Raw genomic sequence first — 16,951 nt, forward strand, 5'->3', positions numbered from 1 at the left:
GTCATCTTAAATATCTTAGTGTACCACAGGAAAAAAATCATATCTGATTCCTGCTAACTTTTCCACCCTCATCTACAATAACAGAAAGGCAGTTCCTTTATTTAACCACATCAGCCAAAGCATGGGTCCCCAAACCCATGCCTTCATTCATCTGTTCACTAGGCTTGAGATATGTACCCGTCTCCTCAAACCTGGCTAAGTTCTAACTAGTTCTTCATAACTGCAACAGACACTCACATTATTCGAAGCATTTCTAAACCTCACCAAGTATGGTCAGATAATCGACTGGAAGGCAATGGATTTGGTTTTGGTTTTCGTACTTCTTTAACATTCTGTGCATATCTCCATGGTTAACACTGAACTGAGTAAGCCTTCAAAATATATTTGTTGACGGGGTAATAGGTCTGATTGGAGCAGAAGGTTCTACAGTCAGTTAACAGCAGACAAAGGGGGGAAATACCAGTACTACTGCATATTGTAAAACCCATTATGAATACAAATTGGCACTAACGTTAAAAATACAAGTATCCTCACCACAATAATAAAAAAAAACAGGTTATAAAAATACATGTTCATCTTAGCCATTGGTTGCCGATATTTTGGTGAACAGGTCATTCCTAACCTTTGTTCGAATGATTTGCATACGTTATTCAAATCAACAGAATTACCCAAAGAACTCCTACACTGTGTGGTGCTGACGACACGCTCCCCTGTACCCTTGGATTGGCCTGTCTATCCGCCTCATTTGCATGACGTAATTTAATAAAAGGAGGACTTTCACCCCACGCGAAACGACGCGACTCTTCCCCGGTCTACGTAAGCTCCGCCCACCGGCAGCTAATCTTTCCCGCACCTATCATCTCTCCCCTTCTCCGTTAAAAACACCACGGATCTTCCATCGCTTCCCTCCACTGTCGCCGCCCTATGTCTCTCCGCTTCCATCTTTCCACATACGCAGGACGCACGCTCCACCTCTTTCTCCTCAGTCCGTCGTGTAAATTCTGCGTCCCAACCGCCCGGCCGGCCGGCGCCGCATTCCCGCCTCCTCTACACGTATCAACGGCCGACGCCGGAGCCCCGCCTCCTCAGCCAACCGGTGTCCTAGCGTCTGTAAGTCCCTCCTCTTTATGCAAATCACCTCCGCATGCTCCGCACGCCCTGCCTTTTTTTAAATAAGGACAGCCCTGGAAGTAAAGAGGGGTAGGGTAGAAGGCGCCCCGCCCTTTATGCAAATAGGCAGGCGTGTCCACAGCGGACGGAGGTGGGGGGGCGCTCCCGGGGGCGGCGGTTGCCCGGATGGGCCGTTAGTCGGAGCCTAGCCGCGGAGTGAGCGAGGAAGACGGGAGGAGCCGAACCCGGCGCCATCCGCCGCCATCTGCCCCCGCCCCACCTCCATCCCGTCCCGGGGAGCCCCTAGGCACCGGTCTCGGACCTCCGCGCACCCGGCCAGGTGAGTCTGGGCAAGACGAGAGCTGACGCCCTTTTCCGGCGCGGGAGCGGTAGTGGCAGCGGTGGCGGCGGCGACGGCGGCGGCGGCGGCGACGGCAGGGGGGAGGAGAAGCTGCCATTAGCCGCCATTTTGTCCTCCTGCTGCCGGGCCTGCCCGCCCCTCCCCCCCAGTACCCCCACCCACGGGCCGGTACCCCTAGTCACTCTCTCGGGGTCTATAACCTACTCTTTCCTTTCTTACTCACCTTCCTGGCTTCATGGGGCGACCCCATTCCTGGGCTCGTAATCTCCAGCCTCTGCTGCTCTCCTGGTCCCTCACTCCCCTCTCTCAGCCCTTTCCCCCGCCTCCGCCCTGGGGTGGACTGCCCCAGCCGGTGCTCCTCAACGAGAGCTTCCTTTTCCTCCTCCATATTGGACCCCCCTCCCATCACCCAGCACTCCGGTTCCCCTTCTTGATGCCCCTCTTGGCGTCGAGTCGCTCCCAGTCTGCTTTTATCTCACATCGTTGCTTTCTGCATTCCTCAATTTCTTTTTCTTCGTTTTTTTGTATTTCCTGTCACCCCTCTTTATATCCCAACCCCCCTTGTCTCCCTGGGTGTCTTAACACTGCCTCTTTACTCTTTCACCTCCTTATTTTTTTCCTAGCGTTCCTGCTTCCATATATTTCACACCTTCTACTTTATTAGCCTTTTCACCCCATGACTCTTCTATCTCCTTTTTCTTCAGTTACTTGTTTTCACAGGTTGGTCTCCATAAACACCTATAAAGCGTACTCCATTCTTTTACCTCTATCTTGTCCTAAAGTTCTCTCCTATATTTTTAGCCTTCACCCGGTTCCTTCTGAATTTCCTTGCTTTCTTTCCACCACGTACTATCTCTTTCCTTTACAATGCCTCCCTCCCCAAACCTACTCCCCCCCCCACACCAATAAATTAATGCATGGTCACTCTGGAACCGACTGAAGCAGGAAAGTAGGGTCTGGTTAGGGAGCAGAGGCTGGGGCATTAGGGAGAAAAACGACTACATAGGGATATTCTTAGGAAAATGAAGTTGGTTCTGTTGGTCCTGTCTTTGGCCCCATGGTTACCTGGTGCTCTGGGGGTGGCTCAATGGTGATTTGTTTTTCTCAGATCTACGTAGGTGAAACCAGTGCCCGCCAGTATTTATTTCATCTGGAGACCACATTTTTCCAAGAGTTGGGATGGATGGCTAGTTTAGGAAAAAATAGAGTATTCCAAATACTTGGGGTTCTGTGGCCTGGGAGTATGTAAACCCCCAGTTGTACCATGGGGATTTTTCTGGCACCAGCTCCCATTCTGGTGGAGCAAGTTCGTGAAATTCTTAAACTCCCAGCATACCTTCCTGCAAACCTCCCCAGACAGGACTGGAGGCTGCTGGGAACGGAGCCTGGAGCACAGGGCCCTGGGTTATGGTTACGGAGTTGGTGTCCAATAAATAAATGATTTAAAGTTCAATCCTTTGCATGATGGAGTTGTGTGCCTCTTTCTGGTTTTCTCTGGGGGCTTAGACTTGCCCTGTTTTATTGTAGGTCTGTAAATGATTTTGGTGGAGGGGAAAGAGATTATTACTTGGGATAATGACGAGGCTGCTGCCCTTTGCAGACTGGTACAAAGGGGAGAGCGTTTACACTGGGAGGACACCAGATTTTTATTTGGGTTTCCTTGGCAAGAGGTATCTGAGGGAAAGAGGGAACATGGCACTTGGACTGTGTGGAAGCTGGGTTAACGTGGTTGCTTAAAGGGACTGGGGAGTGAACAAGCAGGAGAGAGAGAAGACACCAAAGGGCCACATATATGGGTTGCTAATGAGGATAAAAGGGAGCTTCTAGGCTTCTGTTGGAATCTGTGAAGGGGGCAGAAACTGAAGTACTTGATGTCTGACTCACAGGCTCCGGCACGTTTTGGGGGAGGTGCCTGCAGGACCCAACGTACTCAATGAGCTTCCAGCGCAATGTCCGATCGCTCGGGGCCGACTGCCAAGGGGAAGGATGGAAAGAAGTATTCCTCGCTCAACCTGTTTGATACCTATAAGGGCAAGTCCTTAGAGATCCAGAAACCCGCTGGTGAGGGTCCTGCAAAGATGCTCCTAATAACTGGAGTCTAGGCATAAATGGGGAGCCCTGGTGGCACAGTGGTTAAGAGCTCAGGCTGCTAACCAAAAGTTTGGCGATTTGAATCCACCAGTCACTCCTTAGAAACCCTATGGGGCAGTTCTACTCTGCCCTGTAGGGTCACAGTGAGTCAATCGACTGGACAGCAATGGGTATACAGATATAGGGATAAGCAGAGTATACATTTTAGAGGCCTTTGAAGGGGAACAGGATTATACTAGAGATACTGAAAGACCAGGTCAGCACTGGAGACTTCCCAACTTTACTTTGGATCCTGTAGTGGGTTCTGGGCTCTGGGTGAATGCCAGTTATCCTCCTACAAAGGCGTGTCTGTGGTTCCCTGTCCTTGTACACGTAAGAATTGGAGGCAAAGAAATGTGGACTTGGAGAAGGCTGGGGCCAGCTCGCTCCTTGCAGGCTCAAGCTCATCCATCCCACATCGAATGTAATGTATCTTTCAGCCTTCTTAGTAAGCATCTTGGCAGGGGAAGGCATGGGCTTCTAAGTGAAGCCTGGAGTGAGTTGTTAATAAGACATTGAGGATGTCCAAACAGGACATAGGGTGGGAGGCTGTCAGATTTTCCATGCGAGTCGTTTTTGACCCCTTCCACCTTTTCTCCAGTTGCCCCTCGCCATGGCCTGCAGAGTCTTGGGAAAGTTGCCATTGCCCGACGTATGCCACCCCCAGCCAACCTTCCAAGCCTGAAAGCCGAGAACAAAGGCAATGACCCCAACGTCTCATTAGTGCCAAAAGACGGGACAGGATGGGCAAGCAAACAGGAGCAGTCCGACCCCAAGAGGTAGACAGAGGCTTAGGATACCTAGAGTGATGAATATTTTAACTTGAACTTAAGGGTGAGCTGCGGCTTGGTCTAGCCCAGCTGCGTGAGAACCAGCGAGTTCTTTGTCCACCCTATTCTAGATCTGTTGTTACATGACTAAGAAACGGTACCTTTAGCTCTCTGCCATAGATGGAGAGAAAGAGTGAAAAAACAAGTCTGCTTGTGCAGTGTGACATGGTTTAATACTATTTTGTTTCAGCGTATATATATGTATATACATAGGGTCGGTATGAGCCGGAATCGACTCGACGGCACTGGGTTTTTTAATACTGGTAGCGATGGGCCTGGTTTCAGTCCCCACCTTCCACCAGTTGGAGAAGTAGGGGAGACATCTCAGTCTCTGGATAACCTTCCCATTCTACCATCTCTTCAGTTCCGATGCCTCAACCGCTCAGCCGCCGGAATCGCAGCCACTGCCGGCTTCACAGACGCCTGCCTCCAACCAGCCGAAACGACCCCCAGCAGCCCCCGAGGTACCTGGAAAACTGGATATTATTGGAGAAGGGGTGGGGGGAGCTTGTAGTTCCACCACCCACATCCCCATTCATCATCTCTCTAGAACACTCCTTCGGTTCCAAGCGGGGTAAAGTCCTGGGCACAAGCCAGCGTCACCCATGGAGCACACGGAGATGGTGAGCATAGGGCTGTTGGGGAAGTTTCGTCTAGGCACCGTGGTGGGCAGGAGGTCGGAACTGTCTGCTCTCAGTGACATGTCCTTGCTTCTCTTTGTTTAAATCTTAAGATACCATATTCCATTTCATGGAGTTCATAAAGAGGTTTAAGTCTCAGATTCATAAGAGGGTGGGGGCCGTTCCAGAACTGACCTTGCTTCTCGGTGAATCTGTAGGGGGGTTGGGTTCGAAGGCAGGAACCTGATGACTTGGTACCTAAGACAGAGCCTTCTGTTTCCATGGTGGGTCCTCAGTAGACATATTGCTCTCTCCTTTTCTGCACCCCAACCCTAACAGGTGGAAGGGCATCAAGCCTACTGTCACGATTCTCTCGAGAGGAATTTCCGACCCTGCAGGCAGCTGGAGACCAGGACAAAGCTGCCAAGGAAAGGGAGTCTGCCGAACAGTCGTCTGGGCCCGGACCAAGCCTCCGCCCCCAAAGTAAGTGGTTTCCTTTGTAGTTTACGCTCACTTGTTATGTTATTTTTTGGCCAGGACATTTCCTTTATTGTATTTCAGAGCTAAGTGTTGGCTTATTCATTTTTCTTATTGTTTTCAGCTATGTTCACTTGTCTCTGAATCATCGATTTCTTCTCTGTCTTTTCCAAAACACAGATTCTACAACTTGGAGGGACGGAGGTGGGCATGGCCCTGATGAGCTGGAGGGCCCAGACTCCAAACTTCATCATGGCCATGACCCTCGTGGGGGGCTGCAGCCTTCGGGCCCACCCCAGTTCCCTCCCTACCGCGGAATGATGCCGCCCTTCGTGAGTTTGGATATCTTGTTTTGTCGTGGTTGAATTGGAAATTAGGGAGTTAGGAATCAGGACTTAGTCCTTGGAGGAGGGGATGGTTGGGAAGTAGGAGCCTGAGGGATAGAATGAGGGTGGGGAGGATGTGATAGTAGGCTTAGGGAGCTGGCAGACTACTTGACTGTTCCTCTGAGCAGCTACTTTTGGGCCCTTTTGCAGATGTATCCCCCCTATCTCCCATTCCCTCCACCCTATGGACCCCAGGGGCCTTACCGATATCCTACTCCTGATGGGCCCAGGTGAGCAATCCAAGTCTGGGTTTGGTTTGGGGTAGGGGAGGCCTTTTGGGGAAGGAGATGGTTTTCTAGGAGACTCAGTCTTGTGTTTTGGTATACAGCATACCACCTTTATTTTATTTTCTTTCTTACCTTTCTTTGTATACATAGCCGTTTCCCTCGTGTGTCAGGCCCCCGGGGCTCAGGGCCACCAATGCGCCTGGTAGAGCCTGTGGGTCGGCCTTCCATTCTTAAAGAAGATAATCTCAAAGAATTTGATCAGTTGGACCAGGAAAATGATGATGGTTGGGCAGGTAAGTAGGTAATAAAGGTCAAGATTTTGGGTGTTAAAAAGGTAAAATCTGATGAACGATATGAAGGGGAAAGCATAGCATGAACGGCAGGGGAGATAGCTGGAGGAAAGCCAAAGCCTGGCAAAGTTCTGAAAAGGAAGTGAGAATTGGGATGGGATGTGGTAAGACTCAGAGATGTTGGTCTAGACTTCAGAGAGAGAGGAGCCTAAGAGGGGGTGGCATTGGTAGTGCATCCTGTTATAGTTCGAGTGCTTGCTTTGTTCATCCCAGGAAGATAGCCGAGATAGAAAAATGCTTAGATTACTATTCTTCACTTTTCCACTCAGGGGCCCATGAGGAGGTTGACTACACTGAGAAGCTCAAGTTCAGCGATGAGGAAGATGGGCGAGACTCCGATGAGGAGGGAGCTGAGGGCCAGTGAGTTAGGGCCATATGGGGAGAGGAGGGTGCTCAGTTTCTTTAGTGATGTATGTTTAGAGGAGCTGGGTTCCAGCTGATTTTAATTCCATTGTTGGTCTGCTCACAGCAAGGACTCTCAATCAGCTGCTGGTGAGGAACGGCCCCCTGAAGCAGATGGCAAAAAGGGCACCTCCCCCAGCAGCGAACTGCCCCCTCCCAAGACAGCCTGGGCAGAGACCTCTCGGCCTCCAGAGACAGAGCCAGGACCTCCTGCCCCAAAGCCTCCCCCACCCCCACCACACAGGGGCCCCGCTGGGAACTGGGGCCCCCCTGGGGACTACCCAGTGAGTGTCTACAATGAGGGTCGAGAGGGTCAGTTGTGGGAGATGAATGTCAATTAAGTAGTTGAAGCAATAATAGAAAAAGTTGGAGGGAGGGTTGGAAGTAGGCTGTCTGCAGTGCCAGGGCTGCAGAGCATTTTTGAAAAGGTTTAGGGTAGTCTGGGTGAAAAGGAATAGAAATTGGGATGCTCGTGATGAAGAGCAAGGAGGCCTAGATGTTTGGGTACCTGAAAGGAGAAGGGGAACAGAGAAAAGATGAGCATGATGAGTTTGGCCCTGCCAAGAAAGGCCACTAACCCAGAGGCCTGGTCTTTGCATCCCATAGCTAGAGGCAGTTGATTGGGCTGTGAAAGAGGTGGTAAACTTAACTGACTGATAATCCTGGCCCTGCCTGGTCTTCCTGTTGACAGGATCGCGGGGGCCTCCCCTGCAAGCCCCCTGCACCCGAAGATGAGGATGAGGCATGGCGGCAGCGGCGAAAACAATCATCATCTGAGATCTCTTTGGCTGTGGAGCGGGCCCGGCGACGGCGGGAGGAGGAGGAGCGCCGAATGCAGGAGGAGCGCAGGGCAGCCTGCGCTGAGAAGCTCAAGCGGCTTGATGAGAAGTTTGGGGCACCTGACAAGCGGCTCAAGGCAGAGCCTGCTGTCCTGCCCGCTGCCTCACCTGCCCCAGCTCCACCACCTGCAGTCCCCAAAGAACCCTCCACACCTCCAGCTCCACCGCCAGCACCAGCCCCAACACCAGAGAAAGAACCTGAAGAGCCAGCACAGGCCCCTCCTGCCAAGTCCACCCCCACTCCACCTGTGGCTCCAGCTCCCACCCTTATGAGTGGTAGTGGCAGTACCAGTAGCACCAGCAGTGGCAGCTTCGAAGCCAGCCCAGGTATGGAGATGGGGATGAGCACTACCAGGTGTCAGTTCCCTTTTCTGTTGGGGTAGAGGGTTCAGAAGTGTTAAGGATGGGAGGAGATGGAGAGGGCAGTTGTTTTGGTTTTTTGAACAGCAGATAACATATACAGGTATCAGAAGGAAGATTCTGTTACCAGGTTCCAGAATAAGTAGTGACTTGAAAGCGCTTTTCATAGGCCTAGAATGGGACAGATAGCGTTTGTCCTTATAGCGGTTTCTTAGGAGGTTATTGCCACCGCCATTGACTCTTGATGGACCAGGAAGTATTTTCATGGGTTTTAACTGGAAGCCAGGGTTTCTCCTCCTTCAGAGGAGCTAAGGACTGAAATGTTCCAGGTATTTATGGGATGTCTGTTGATGGACTAGGCCACTCTTGAATATTTTCTTTTCCTCAATGCAGTGGAACTGCATTTGCCCTCAAAAGAGGGTCCTGAACCACCAGAAGAGGTTCCTCCTCCAGCTACACCCCCGGCCGCAAAGGTAGAACCCAAGGGCGATGGGGCTGGTCCAACCCGGCAGCCCCTCAGCCAGGGTTTAGGCTACCCCAAGTATCAGAAGTCATTGCCTCCTCGCTTCCAGCGGCAGCAGCAGGTGAGGTCCAGTTACTGCCGTCGTAAGGGCTGCCTTTCCCTGGCTTCAGCAGCATTTGCCCATTCCATAAGTTTTCTTCTGGGTTCTAGTTGTATCTCAGCTGTATCAGTTGACATCTAGTCTGGGGTTTTGTTACATTTAAGTGTAATTTTTTTTTCTTTGCTTCCTTTTTTGTTTGTGGGGCTATGATGTTTCTCTCATCTCCTTTTTTTTTCCCAGGAGCAGCTCCTGAAGCAGCAACAGTGGCAGCAGCACCAACAGGGCTCTGCCCCAGCTGCCCCAGTGCCCCCATCACCACCGCAGCCTGTGACCATGGGGGCTGTGCCAGCTCCACAGGCCCCACCACCGCCCCCCAAGGCCCTGTACCCAGGTGCTCTGGGCCGGCCACCACCCATGCCCCCGATGAACTTTGATCCCCGCTGGATGATGATTCCTCCCTATGTGGATCCCCGGCTCCTCCAGGGCCGGCCCCCTCTGGACTTCTACCCTCCCGGTGTGCATCCCTCTGGTAAGGGGCCACAGGAGGACGGGTAGAGGAATTCCTTGGCCCTGTGAGGTAGATGGTGGGGTCTCACTGGGGAGGAGAAACTGACTCACAGGAAGGACTAGACTGGGGAGATCCTTCTTGGGGAAGAGATCCTGTGAAGGAAAGGGTTATTGAAGTATTTCTTTGTTTTGTTTTCTCAGGTTTAGTTCCCCGGGAGCGCTCAGACAGCGGGGGCTCAAGCTCGGAGCCATTTGAGCGTCATGCACCCCCACTGCTCCGCGAACGGGGCACCCCACCAGTGGATCCAAAGTTGACTTGGGTAGGGGACGTCTTTGCCACCACACCCGCCGACCCCCGCCCGCTATCCTCCCCCCTGCGCCAGGCTGCAGATGAAGATGACAAGGGGATGAGGTGAGTCTGGGTAGTAAGACATGGTATGCGCCTGGTGAGAGGACTGGGCCCAGGAGAAAGACTACTTTTGATGATTTGTTAGACGTTAGACACAAACTAGAAAGGAGCGCCTATGTTATTAAGCTTTTCCTCTCTCCACCTAGTTAGCCCACTTTCACTTTTTGAGAAACTTATTTCTGTATTTTTCTGTCTTTTTTTCAGAAGTGAGACCCCTCCAGTACCTCCCCCACCACCCTATCTGGCCAGCTACCCAGGCTTCCCTGAGAATGGAGCCCCTGGGCCAACAATCCCTCGCTTCCCACTGGAGGAACCAGCTCCGCCAGGGCCTGGTCCACTCCCCTGGCCCCCAGGCAATGATGAGGCAACAAAGATACAAGCTCCACCACCCAAGAAGGAACCCCCCAGGGAGGAGACTCCACAGTTGACAGGGCCAGAAGCAGGAAGAAAGCCCGCCCGTGGAGTTGGAGGAGGCGGCCAGGGCCCTCCACCACCACGCAGAGAGAGCCGCACAGAAACCCGGTGGGGCCCACGTCCAGGCAGCAGTCGCCGGGGAATCCCTCTGGAGGAGCCAGGGGGCCCTCCCCGCCGAGCGGGGCCTATAAAGAAACCCCTACCACCTACAAAAGTTGAAGAGCTGCTTCCCAAGCCCCTTGAACAGGGGGATGAAACTCCCAAAGTCCCAAAGCCAGACCCACTCAAGACAGCCAAAGGGAAGGTGGGGGGCCCCAAGGAGTCCCCACCCAGTGGAAATCTTTCCCCCGCTCCAAGGCTTCGGAGGGACTACTCCTACGAAAGAGTGGGGCCGACCTCTTGCCGGGGTCGGGGCCGGGGCGAGTACTTTGCCCGAGGGAGGGGTTTTCGGGGAACCTATGGGGGACGGGGGCGGGGAGCCCGAAGCCGGGAGTTCCGCAGTTACCGAGAGTTTCGTGGAGATGATGGGCGAGGAGGTGGGACAGGAGGGCCAAACCACCCACCTGCTCCTCGAGGCCGCACTGCCAGTGAGACACGAAGCGAGGGTTCAGAGTATGAAGAAATCCCCAAGCGGCGCCGGCAGCGGGGCTCAGAAACAGGCAGTGAGACCCATGAGAGTGACCTGGCCCCCTCAGACAAGGAGGCCCCCCCACCCAAGGAGGGTGTACTCACTCAGGCTCCTCTTGCTCCTCCACCACCAGGAGCCCCCCCTTCACCAGCCCCAGCCCGTTTCTCTACTGCCCGGGGTGGGCGAGTCTTCACTCCCAGAGGAGTGCCTTCACGCCGCGGCCGAGGGGGAGGGCGGCCCCCTCCTCCTGTTTGCCCAGGCTGGAGCCCTCCAGCAAAGTCCCTGGCCCCCAAGAAGCCTCCAGCAGGCCCCTTGCAACCAAGTAAGGAACCTTTGAAAGAGAAGCTGATCCCAGGGCCTCTGTCTCCCATGGCCCGGGGAGGCAGCAGTGGATGCAGCAACGTAGGCATGGGTATGGAAGACGGTGAGCGGCCCCGAAGGAGACGGCATGGAAGGGCACAGCAGCAGGACAAACCGCCTCGGTTCCGGAGGCTGAAACAGGAACGGGAGAATGCTGCTAGAGGGGCTGAGGGCAAGCCCTCTTCCCTGGCCCTGCCAGCCTCTGCCCCAGGGCCTGAGGAGGCTCTTGCAACAGTAGCAGTGCCCCCAGCGCCGCGCCGGGCAGCTGCCAAGTCTCCTGATCTGTCAAACCAGAACTCAGATCAAGCTAACGAGGAATGGGAGACTGCATCGGAGAGTAGCGACTTTGCTAGCGAACGTCGGGGAGACAAGGAGGCTCCCCCAGCAGCGCTGTTGACCCCCAAGACTGTAGGAGCTCCAGGAGGCAGTGGAGGTGGAGCTGGACCAGGTGTTTCACCTGTGCCTCGTGGAGATCTGAGCCAGAGAGCCAAGGATTTGAGCAAGCGGAGCTTTTCAAGTCAGCGGCCAGGCATGGAACGACAGAACCGGCGCCCAGGCCCGGGGGGCAAGACTGGCAGTGGTGGCAGTGGCAGTGGAGGAGGTGGCGGGGGCCCCGGGGGCAGGACTGGCCCAGGACGAGGTGACAAGAGGAGCTGGCCCTCTCCCAAGAATCGAAGGTGGGTGGGAGGCAGACTGTTTCAGTGACTCTTAGGGTTAGAAAATCGTGGAAGGGGAGAATCCTGGGGGAAATGTAGTTGGGCACTAGGATTTGAGATGGAATGACAGGTGAACTCATGACAAGCTCAGATTTTCATGTTTAGGTAAAGTAAATGAAGTGATAACATCAGGAACTTTCATACACTTTGTTTTTGGCCTTCCAGTCTGTAGACCTGTACACGTAGAAGTTTAAAGAAGGGCTCAAAAACACTTTGGTTTTAACTGAGTGGGTCAGGTTGAAAGGGAAGGAAGTAGGAAGACTGAGATGTTCGATTTACAGAGGAAGCATAGCGATTAGTGAATACTGGAGCTGGGGTTCTTTTCTCTCCAGCCGGCCTCCGGAGGAGCGGCCTCCAGGGCTCCCTCTGCCTCCGCCACCCCCCAGCAGTTCTGCTGTCTTCCGCCTGGACCAAGTCATCCACAGCAACCCTGCTGGCATCCAACAGGCTCTAGCCCAGCTCAGCAACCGTCAAGGCAGTGCAGCTGCACCAGGGGGCCACTCAAGGCCCAAGCCTGGGCCTCCCCAAACCCCTCAGGGTCCCTCCCCTCGGCCCCCAACCCAGTATGACCCCCAGAGGGTCAGGAGCAACGGGGTCAGTCCTGGTAAGCAGGAAGAGGGAAAGGTGGGAATATTTCTGCCCTCAGAGAAAGCTAGGTGCTGAGCCAGGGGAGGGCTGGGAGGTGGCACAGGGTGAGAAAACGAGGGTAAAGGATAGAGCAAGGGAACCACTGACAGTTTTCCTTTTTCCCCAGACCCCCACTTCGAGGAGCCAGGCCCAGTGGTGAGGGGGGTGGGTGGGACTCCCCGGGATTCTGCCGGGGTTAATCCCTTCCCCCCCAAAAGGCGCGAACGGCCTCCCAGAAAACCGGAGCTGCTGCAGGAGGTGAGGGGTGGGGCTCGAGGTGCTTCACTGCTCTCCTGAAGGTTCTCCCTGGTTACCATTTTATCTTTCTTTATTCTTTTCGTTGTGCTTATATCCAAGGCCTTGCTATCAGTCACTGTTTGTTCTTCCTGTATCTCTTTTTTCGTCATTGCTCTCACACCTCGCTGTATATCCCACTTGCCAGCATTCCCTAATTTCCACCTAAGTCATGCTTTGGCTCTGGCCTTTTTTAATCTTTAGGAATCCTTGCCATCTTCTCATAGCTCTGGATTCTTGGGCCCTAAGCCTGAGGGCCCAGGGCCTCGGGGAGAGTCCAGAGATTCAGGCACTGAGGCCCTGACCCCTCACATTTGGAATCGTTTACATACTGGTGAGTAAACTGAGCAAGAAGAAGTTGGAGGGATTAGAGCAAGAGATGGGCTTCAGAACTGTTTTACACTTCCTCTTTTCTGGTTGGTGCTCCCCTCTCTAGCCACTAGCCGGAAGAGTTACCAGCCTGGTTCCATGGAGCCCTGGATGGAGCCCCTGAGCCCCTTTGAGGATGTGGCTGGCACTGAGGTGAGTGAGGCTGGGAGGGAGCATCTGGCTCTCTGGAGGTGAGATTTTGTGGCGCACTGGCCATACTTCCCCACGTTTTGGTTGAGCCTAGGCTCATATAGCTGTTTTCTTTAGTTTGTCTGTCTGTGGTATGGGGATCAGGAATGTATTGGGGTGCTTTCTACTCTGACTTAATATCCTCTTTTTCTCTCAGATGAGTCAGTCTGACAGCGGGGTAGACCTGAGTGGGGACTCTCAGGTGTCATCAGGTCCCTGCAGCCAGCGAAGTTCCCCTGATGGAGGACTCAAGGGGGCAGCAGAGGGGCCCCCCAAACGGCCTGGAGGCCCCTCACCTCTGAATGCTGTTTCTAGTGAGGGTCCACCTGGCTCTGAACCCTCTGAACCGCCTAGGAGACGGCCACCTGCCCCCCACGATGCGGACAGAAAGGTAAAAGACCAAGAAAAAATAAGGGGAGTGTTTCCAGGAATCAGACTTTGGCCCTTCTTTTTCCCTTTCCGTCTGCTTGTGCATTCTGGGAAGCCCCTCATTTTGGCTTCCCTAGGAACCCTGGTGGCCTAGTGGTTCACAGCTGAGCTGCTAACCAAGTGGTTAGCAGCTCGAATCCACCAGCTGTTCCTTGGAAACCCTATGGGGCAGTTCTGCTCTGTCCTGTAGGGTCACTATGAGTCGGAATCAAATTGACGGCAATGGATTTTTTCTCCCCATCCGCATTTACTGTGTTCTCCGACCCAGGAGCTACCCCAGGAGCAGCCCCTGCCCCCTGGCCCCATTGGCACAGAACGATCACAGCGTACAGACCGAGGCCCAGAGCCTGGCTCCCTCCGGCCGTCCCACCGACCTGGCCCCCAAGTCCAGTTTGGCGCTAGTGACAAGGTTTGCATAGACTGGATCTGTGGGCATCCTGGGTTGGGTGGAGAAAAGGGAGGGGCTGGAGATGGGACACAGGAGACATGTCTGAATCTTGGAATAAGCTCCCCTGTTTCATGACCACAGGATTCAGATTTGTGCCTAGTGGTAGGAGACAGCTTAAAAGCAGAGAAGGAGCTAACGGCATCAGTCACTGAGGTGAGTGGGAGAGAGAGAGTTGGTGGAAAGGCTTTTGATTTCTGAAGATTTCTGACTTGGGCATGGAGGATGTCCTGACGGCCTCTTGACAAGGCTTTTCCTTCCCAGGCCGTCCCCATATCCCGAGACTGGGAGCTGCTCCCCAGCGCTTCTGCCTCTGCTGAACCACAATCCAAAAACCTGAGCTCTGGGCACTGTGGCCCTGAGCCCAGCTCTTCAGGCCAGCGCCTGTACCCTGAGGTCTTTTATGGCAGCCCTGGGCCTCCCAGTTCTCAGGTAGGCCCTGTTTTCCATTTGCCTGCTGTCTCTCATAGCTGAGCGTTTTCAAATTGTACAGCTTTAAAACACCATTTTATTTTATTTTATTTTTTTTATGTTATTCCATTTTTCTCCTTGTATTTTACTTCAGTGGGTGGGGTAGGTAAAGCTTTTCTTGACCAGAAAACCTGGAGCTCTTCAGCCCTGCTCTTCTCTTGCAGGTCTCTGGGGGAGCCATAGATTCTCAGTTACATCCCAACAATGGGGGCTTCCGCCCTGGAACCCCCCCACTGCACCCTTACAGGTAAGAACCATATGCCTGTGGATGTCAGAAGAAAGTGGGAATATGTTTCAGGGGAGAGAAAAGAGGACTATTTTGGGGTATCAGAGGTTAGTGGGCCTAAAGCATTACTCAGACTAAAGGAGGAAATGGCTTCCTGAGTCTTTGTGCCCTGACTGGTATCCCTCTCTTGCTTTCTTTTCAGGTCACAGCCCCTGTACCTGCCCCCTGGCCCAGCCCCTCCCTCGGCACTGCTCTCTGGGGTAGCTCTCAAGGGCCAGTTTCTGGATTTCTCAGCACTGCAAGCAACAGAACTGGGGAAGTTGCCAGCTGGAGGAGTTCTCTACCCTCCACCTTCCTTTCTCTACTCTCCAGCTTTCTGCCCTAGCCCTTTGCAAGACCCCCCCTTGCTTCAGGTAAGAGGTGGGCAGGTGTTAGGGTTAGGCAGTGAGAGGCTGGGTAAGAATGCTTCTGGAGGAGTTCACATGTCTCTCCCATTTCCCAACAGGTACGCCAGGATCTGCCATCACCCTCGGATTTTTATTCTACTCTGCAGCCTGGTGGCCAAAATGGCTTCCTCCCCTCAGGGGCCCCTGCTCAGCAGGTACCTTTTGTTTTCCACCTCCCCTTGCCTGCCATTTTCTCATTTCAACCTCTGGCTTTGTTTCTGTTGGTTTGACTGTGTGCTCCTGAGTTTCTCATATTCCTCCTTGTATCCCAACACATGTACTCAAATTTGTTATTAACAGATGCTTCTGCCCATGGTGGACTCACAGCTGCCCATGATGAACTTCGGCTCTCTGCCACCAGCGCCGCCTCCTGCCCCACCCCCACTCTCTCTGTTACCGGTGGGCCCTGCTCTGCAGCCCCCAAGCCTGGCTGTGCGGCCCCCACCTGCTCCTGCTACTCGGGTGCTGCCTTCACCTGCCAGGCCCTTCCCGCCTAGCTTGGGGCGAGCAGAGGTAGGTACAGGAACTGAGGCATAGGAAACTCTTTAAGAATAAGGTGTAGGGACCCATGGGTTGAAAGGCTGGAGGCTCATAAGGGTTTTTTCTTTAAGCTGCACCCAGTGGAACTGAAGCCGTTCCAAGATTATCGAAAACTGAGCAGCAACCTCGGGGGACCTGGGTCATCACGTACTCCCCCAGCTGGAAGGTAAGAGAAGGGAACGGGGATGCTGACTCCATCCCCCAAGGACTTTCTTACCTTGGAACCAAATCCTAGACTTGTCTTAAACATTCTTCCTCCGTTAGGTCTTTCTCTGGCCTCAATTCCCGTCTCAAGGCCTCGCCTTCAACCTACAGCGGAGTCTTCCGCACACAGCGCATCGACCTCTACCAGCAGGTGAATCTGAATTCAAGAATTATTGCCTGGTTTCCTGTCCCTGTCCTCCAAGTATGACTTACTCTTCCTCATGTTCCTGTCCTCCAGTCCTCTCCCCCGGATGCCCTGCGCTGGATGCCTAAACCTTGGGAACGGACAGGACCGCCTTCTCGAGAAGGGCCCTCTCGACGGGCAGAGGAGCCTGGGTCCCGAGGGGACAAGGAGCCTGGGTTGCCCCCACCCCGCTGATGGGAAGTTCCCCTTGCCCACCCCACCCCACCCCCCCACCCCCCCGCCCCAGGGCTTGTATATAGATTATAAATATATAAGGGGGAAAGGGGTGGGTGAGGAGGGGTCGTGGGGCTGGGGCCTCGCTTCACCTCTTCCCCCTTACCTGGTCCCCTATCCCTGGGGCTGTTTGTTAAAAAAGAATAATAAAAGGATGAAAAAAATATTTCCAAAATGATTTTGGGGATGGGTTACTTGTTTGCATTGTTACAGCATGTTGCTAAGTGCAATTTATAGACTGGTTTCAGTCAGAACTGTTTTGTCACTGATACAAACTGTTTCAAAATTTAAACCACCGTCATTTTATTGCACCTTAAAATCTTATGGGTTGGGAATTTGAGCAGCACTCTGCTTCACTTGCATGTTTGGGGGCTTGCTGGCAGGGATGCCTGGGAGGTGGAGCTCTGCTGAGCCATCAGCCAATGGCCCCACATGGCCTCTCCAGCAGGGTGTTCCTAGCATTGATACTCCTCTTAACTGCCTCTGGGCCTGTGTTCCAAGAGGCCCTAGTGCAAAGTGCAGAGCTTATGACCTGGCCTCAGTGTGTCTGTTGTCACATTCTGTTGGTCTAGCATTGCTAAAAGGAGAGGGAACCTCAACTCCA

At 53.5% G+C, this 16,951-nt stretch overlaps 1 protein-coding gene and 1 non-coding gene across 2 annotated transcripts; both read left to right on the forward strand.

The window, feature by feature from the left end:
- The first annotated feature begins 1,170 nt into the window (after positions 1–1,170).
- On the forward strand, positions 1,171–16,341 carry PRRC2A (proline rich coiled-coil 2A). Its single transcript, XM_049888546.1, has 31 exons — positions 1,171–1,450; positions 3,358–3,532; positions 4,203–4,380; positions 4,796–4,895; positions 4,982–5,054; positions 5,391–5,534; positions 5,709–5,860; positions 6,065–6,144; positions 6,292–6,434; positions 6,761–6,851; positions 6,961–7,177; positions 7,585–8,059; positions 8,486–8,676; positions 8,896–9,184; positions 9,364–9,574; positions 9,776–11,650; positions 12,022–12,293; positions 12,444–12,574; positions 12,815–12,944; positions 13,047–13,132; positions 13,326–13,559; positions 13,866–14,006; positions 14,127–14,198; positions 14,307–14,474; positions 14,678–14,760; positions 14,942–15,152; positions 15,245–15,340; positions 15,486–15,698; positions 15,797–15,891; positions 15,990–16,080; positions 16,168–16,341. Exons 2-31 carry the CDS (start codon positions 3,421–3,423, stop codon positions 16,306–16,308), a joined length of 6,495 nt encoding a protein of 2,164 aa, XP_049744503.1. The 5' UTR covers positions 1,171–1,450; positions 3,358–3,420; the 3' UTR covers positions 16,309–16,341.
- LOC126057986 (small nucleolar RNA SNORA38) lies at positions 3,892–4,022 on the forward strand. The gene has a single exon (XR_007513032.1). It is a non-coding gene; the product is annotated as a small nucleolar RNA SNORA38 (small nucleolar RNA).
- Positions 16,342–16,951: the final 610 nt, after the last annotated feature.

The sequence above is a fragment of the Elephas maximus genome, chromosome 1 (assembly GCF_024166365.1).
Source record: "Elephas maximus indicus isolate mEleMax1 chromosome 1, mEleMax1 primary haplotype, whole genome shotgun sequence".
Lineage (NCBI taxonomy): Eukaryota > Metazoa > Chordata > Mammalia > Proboscidea > Elephantidae > Elephas > Elephas maximus.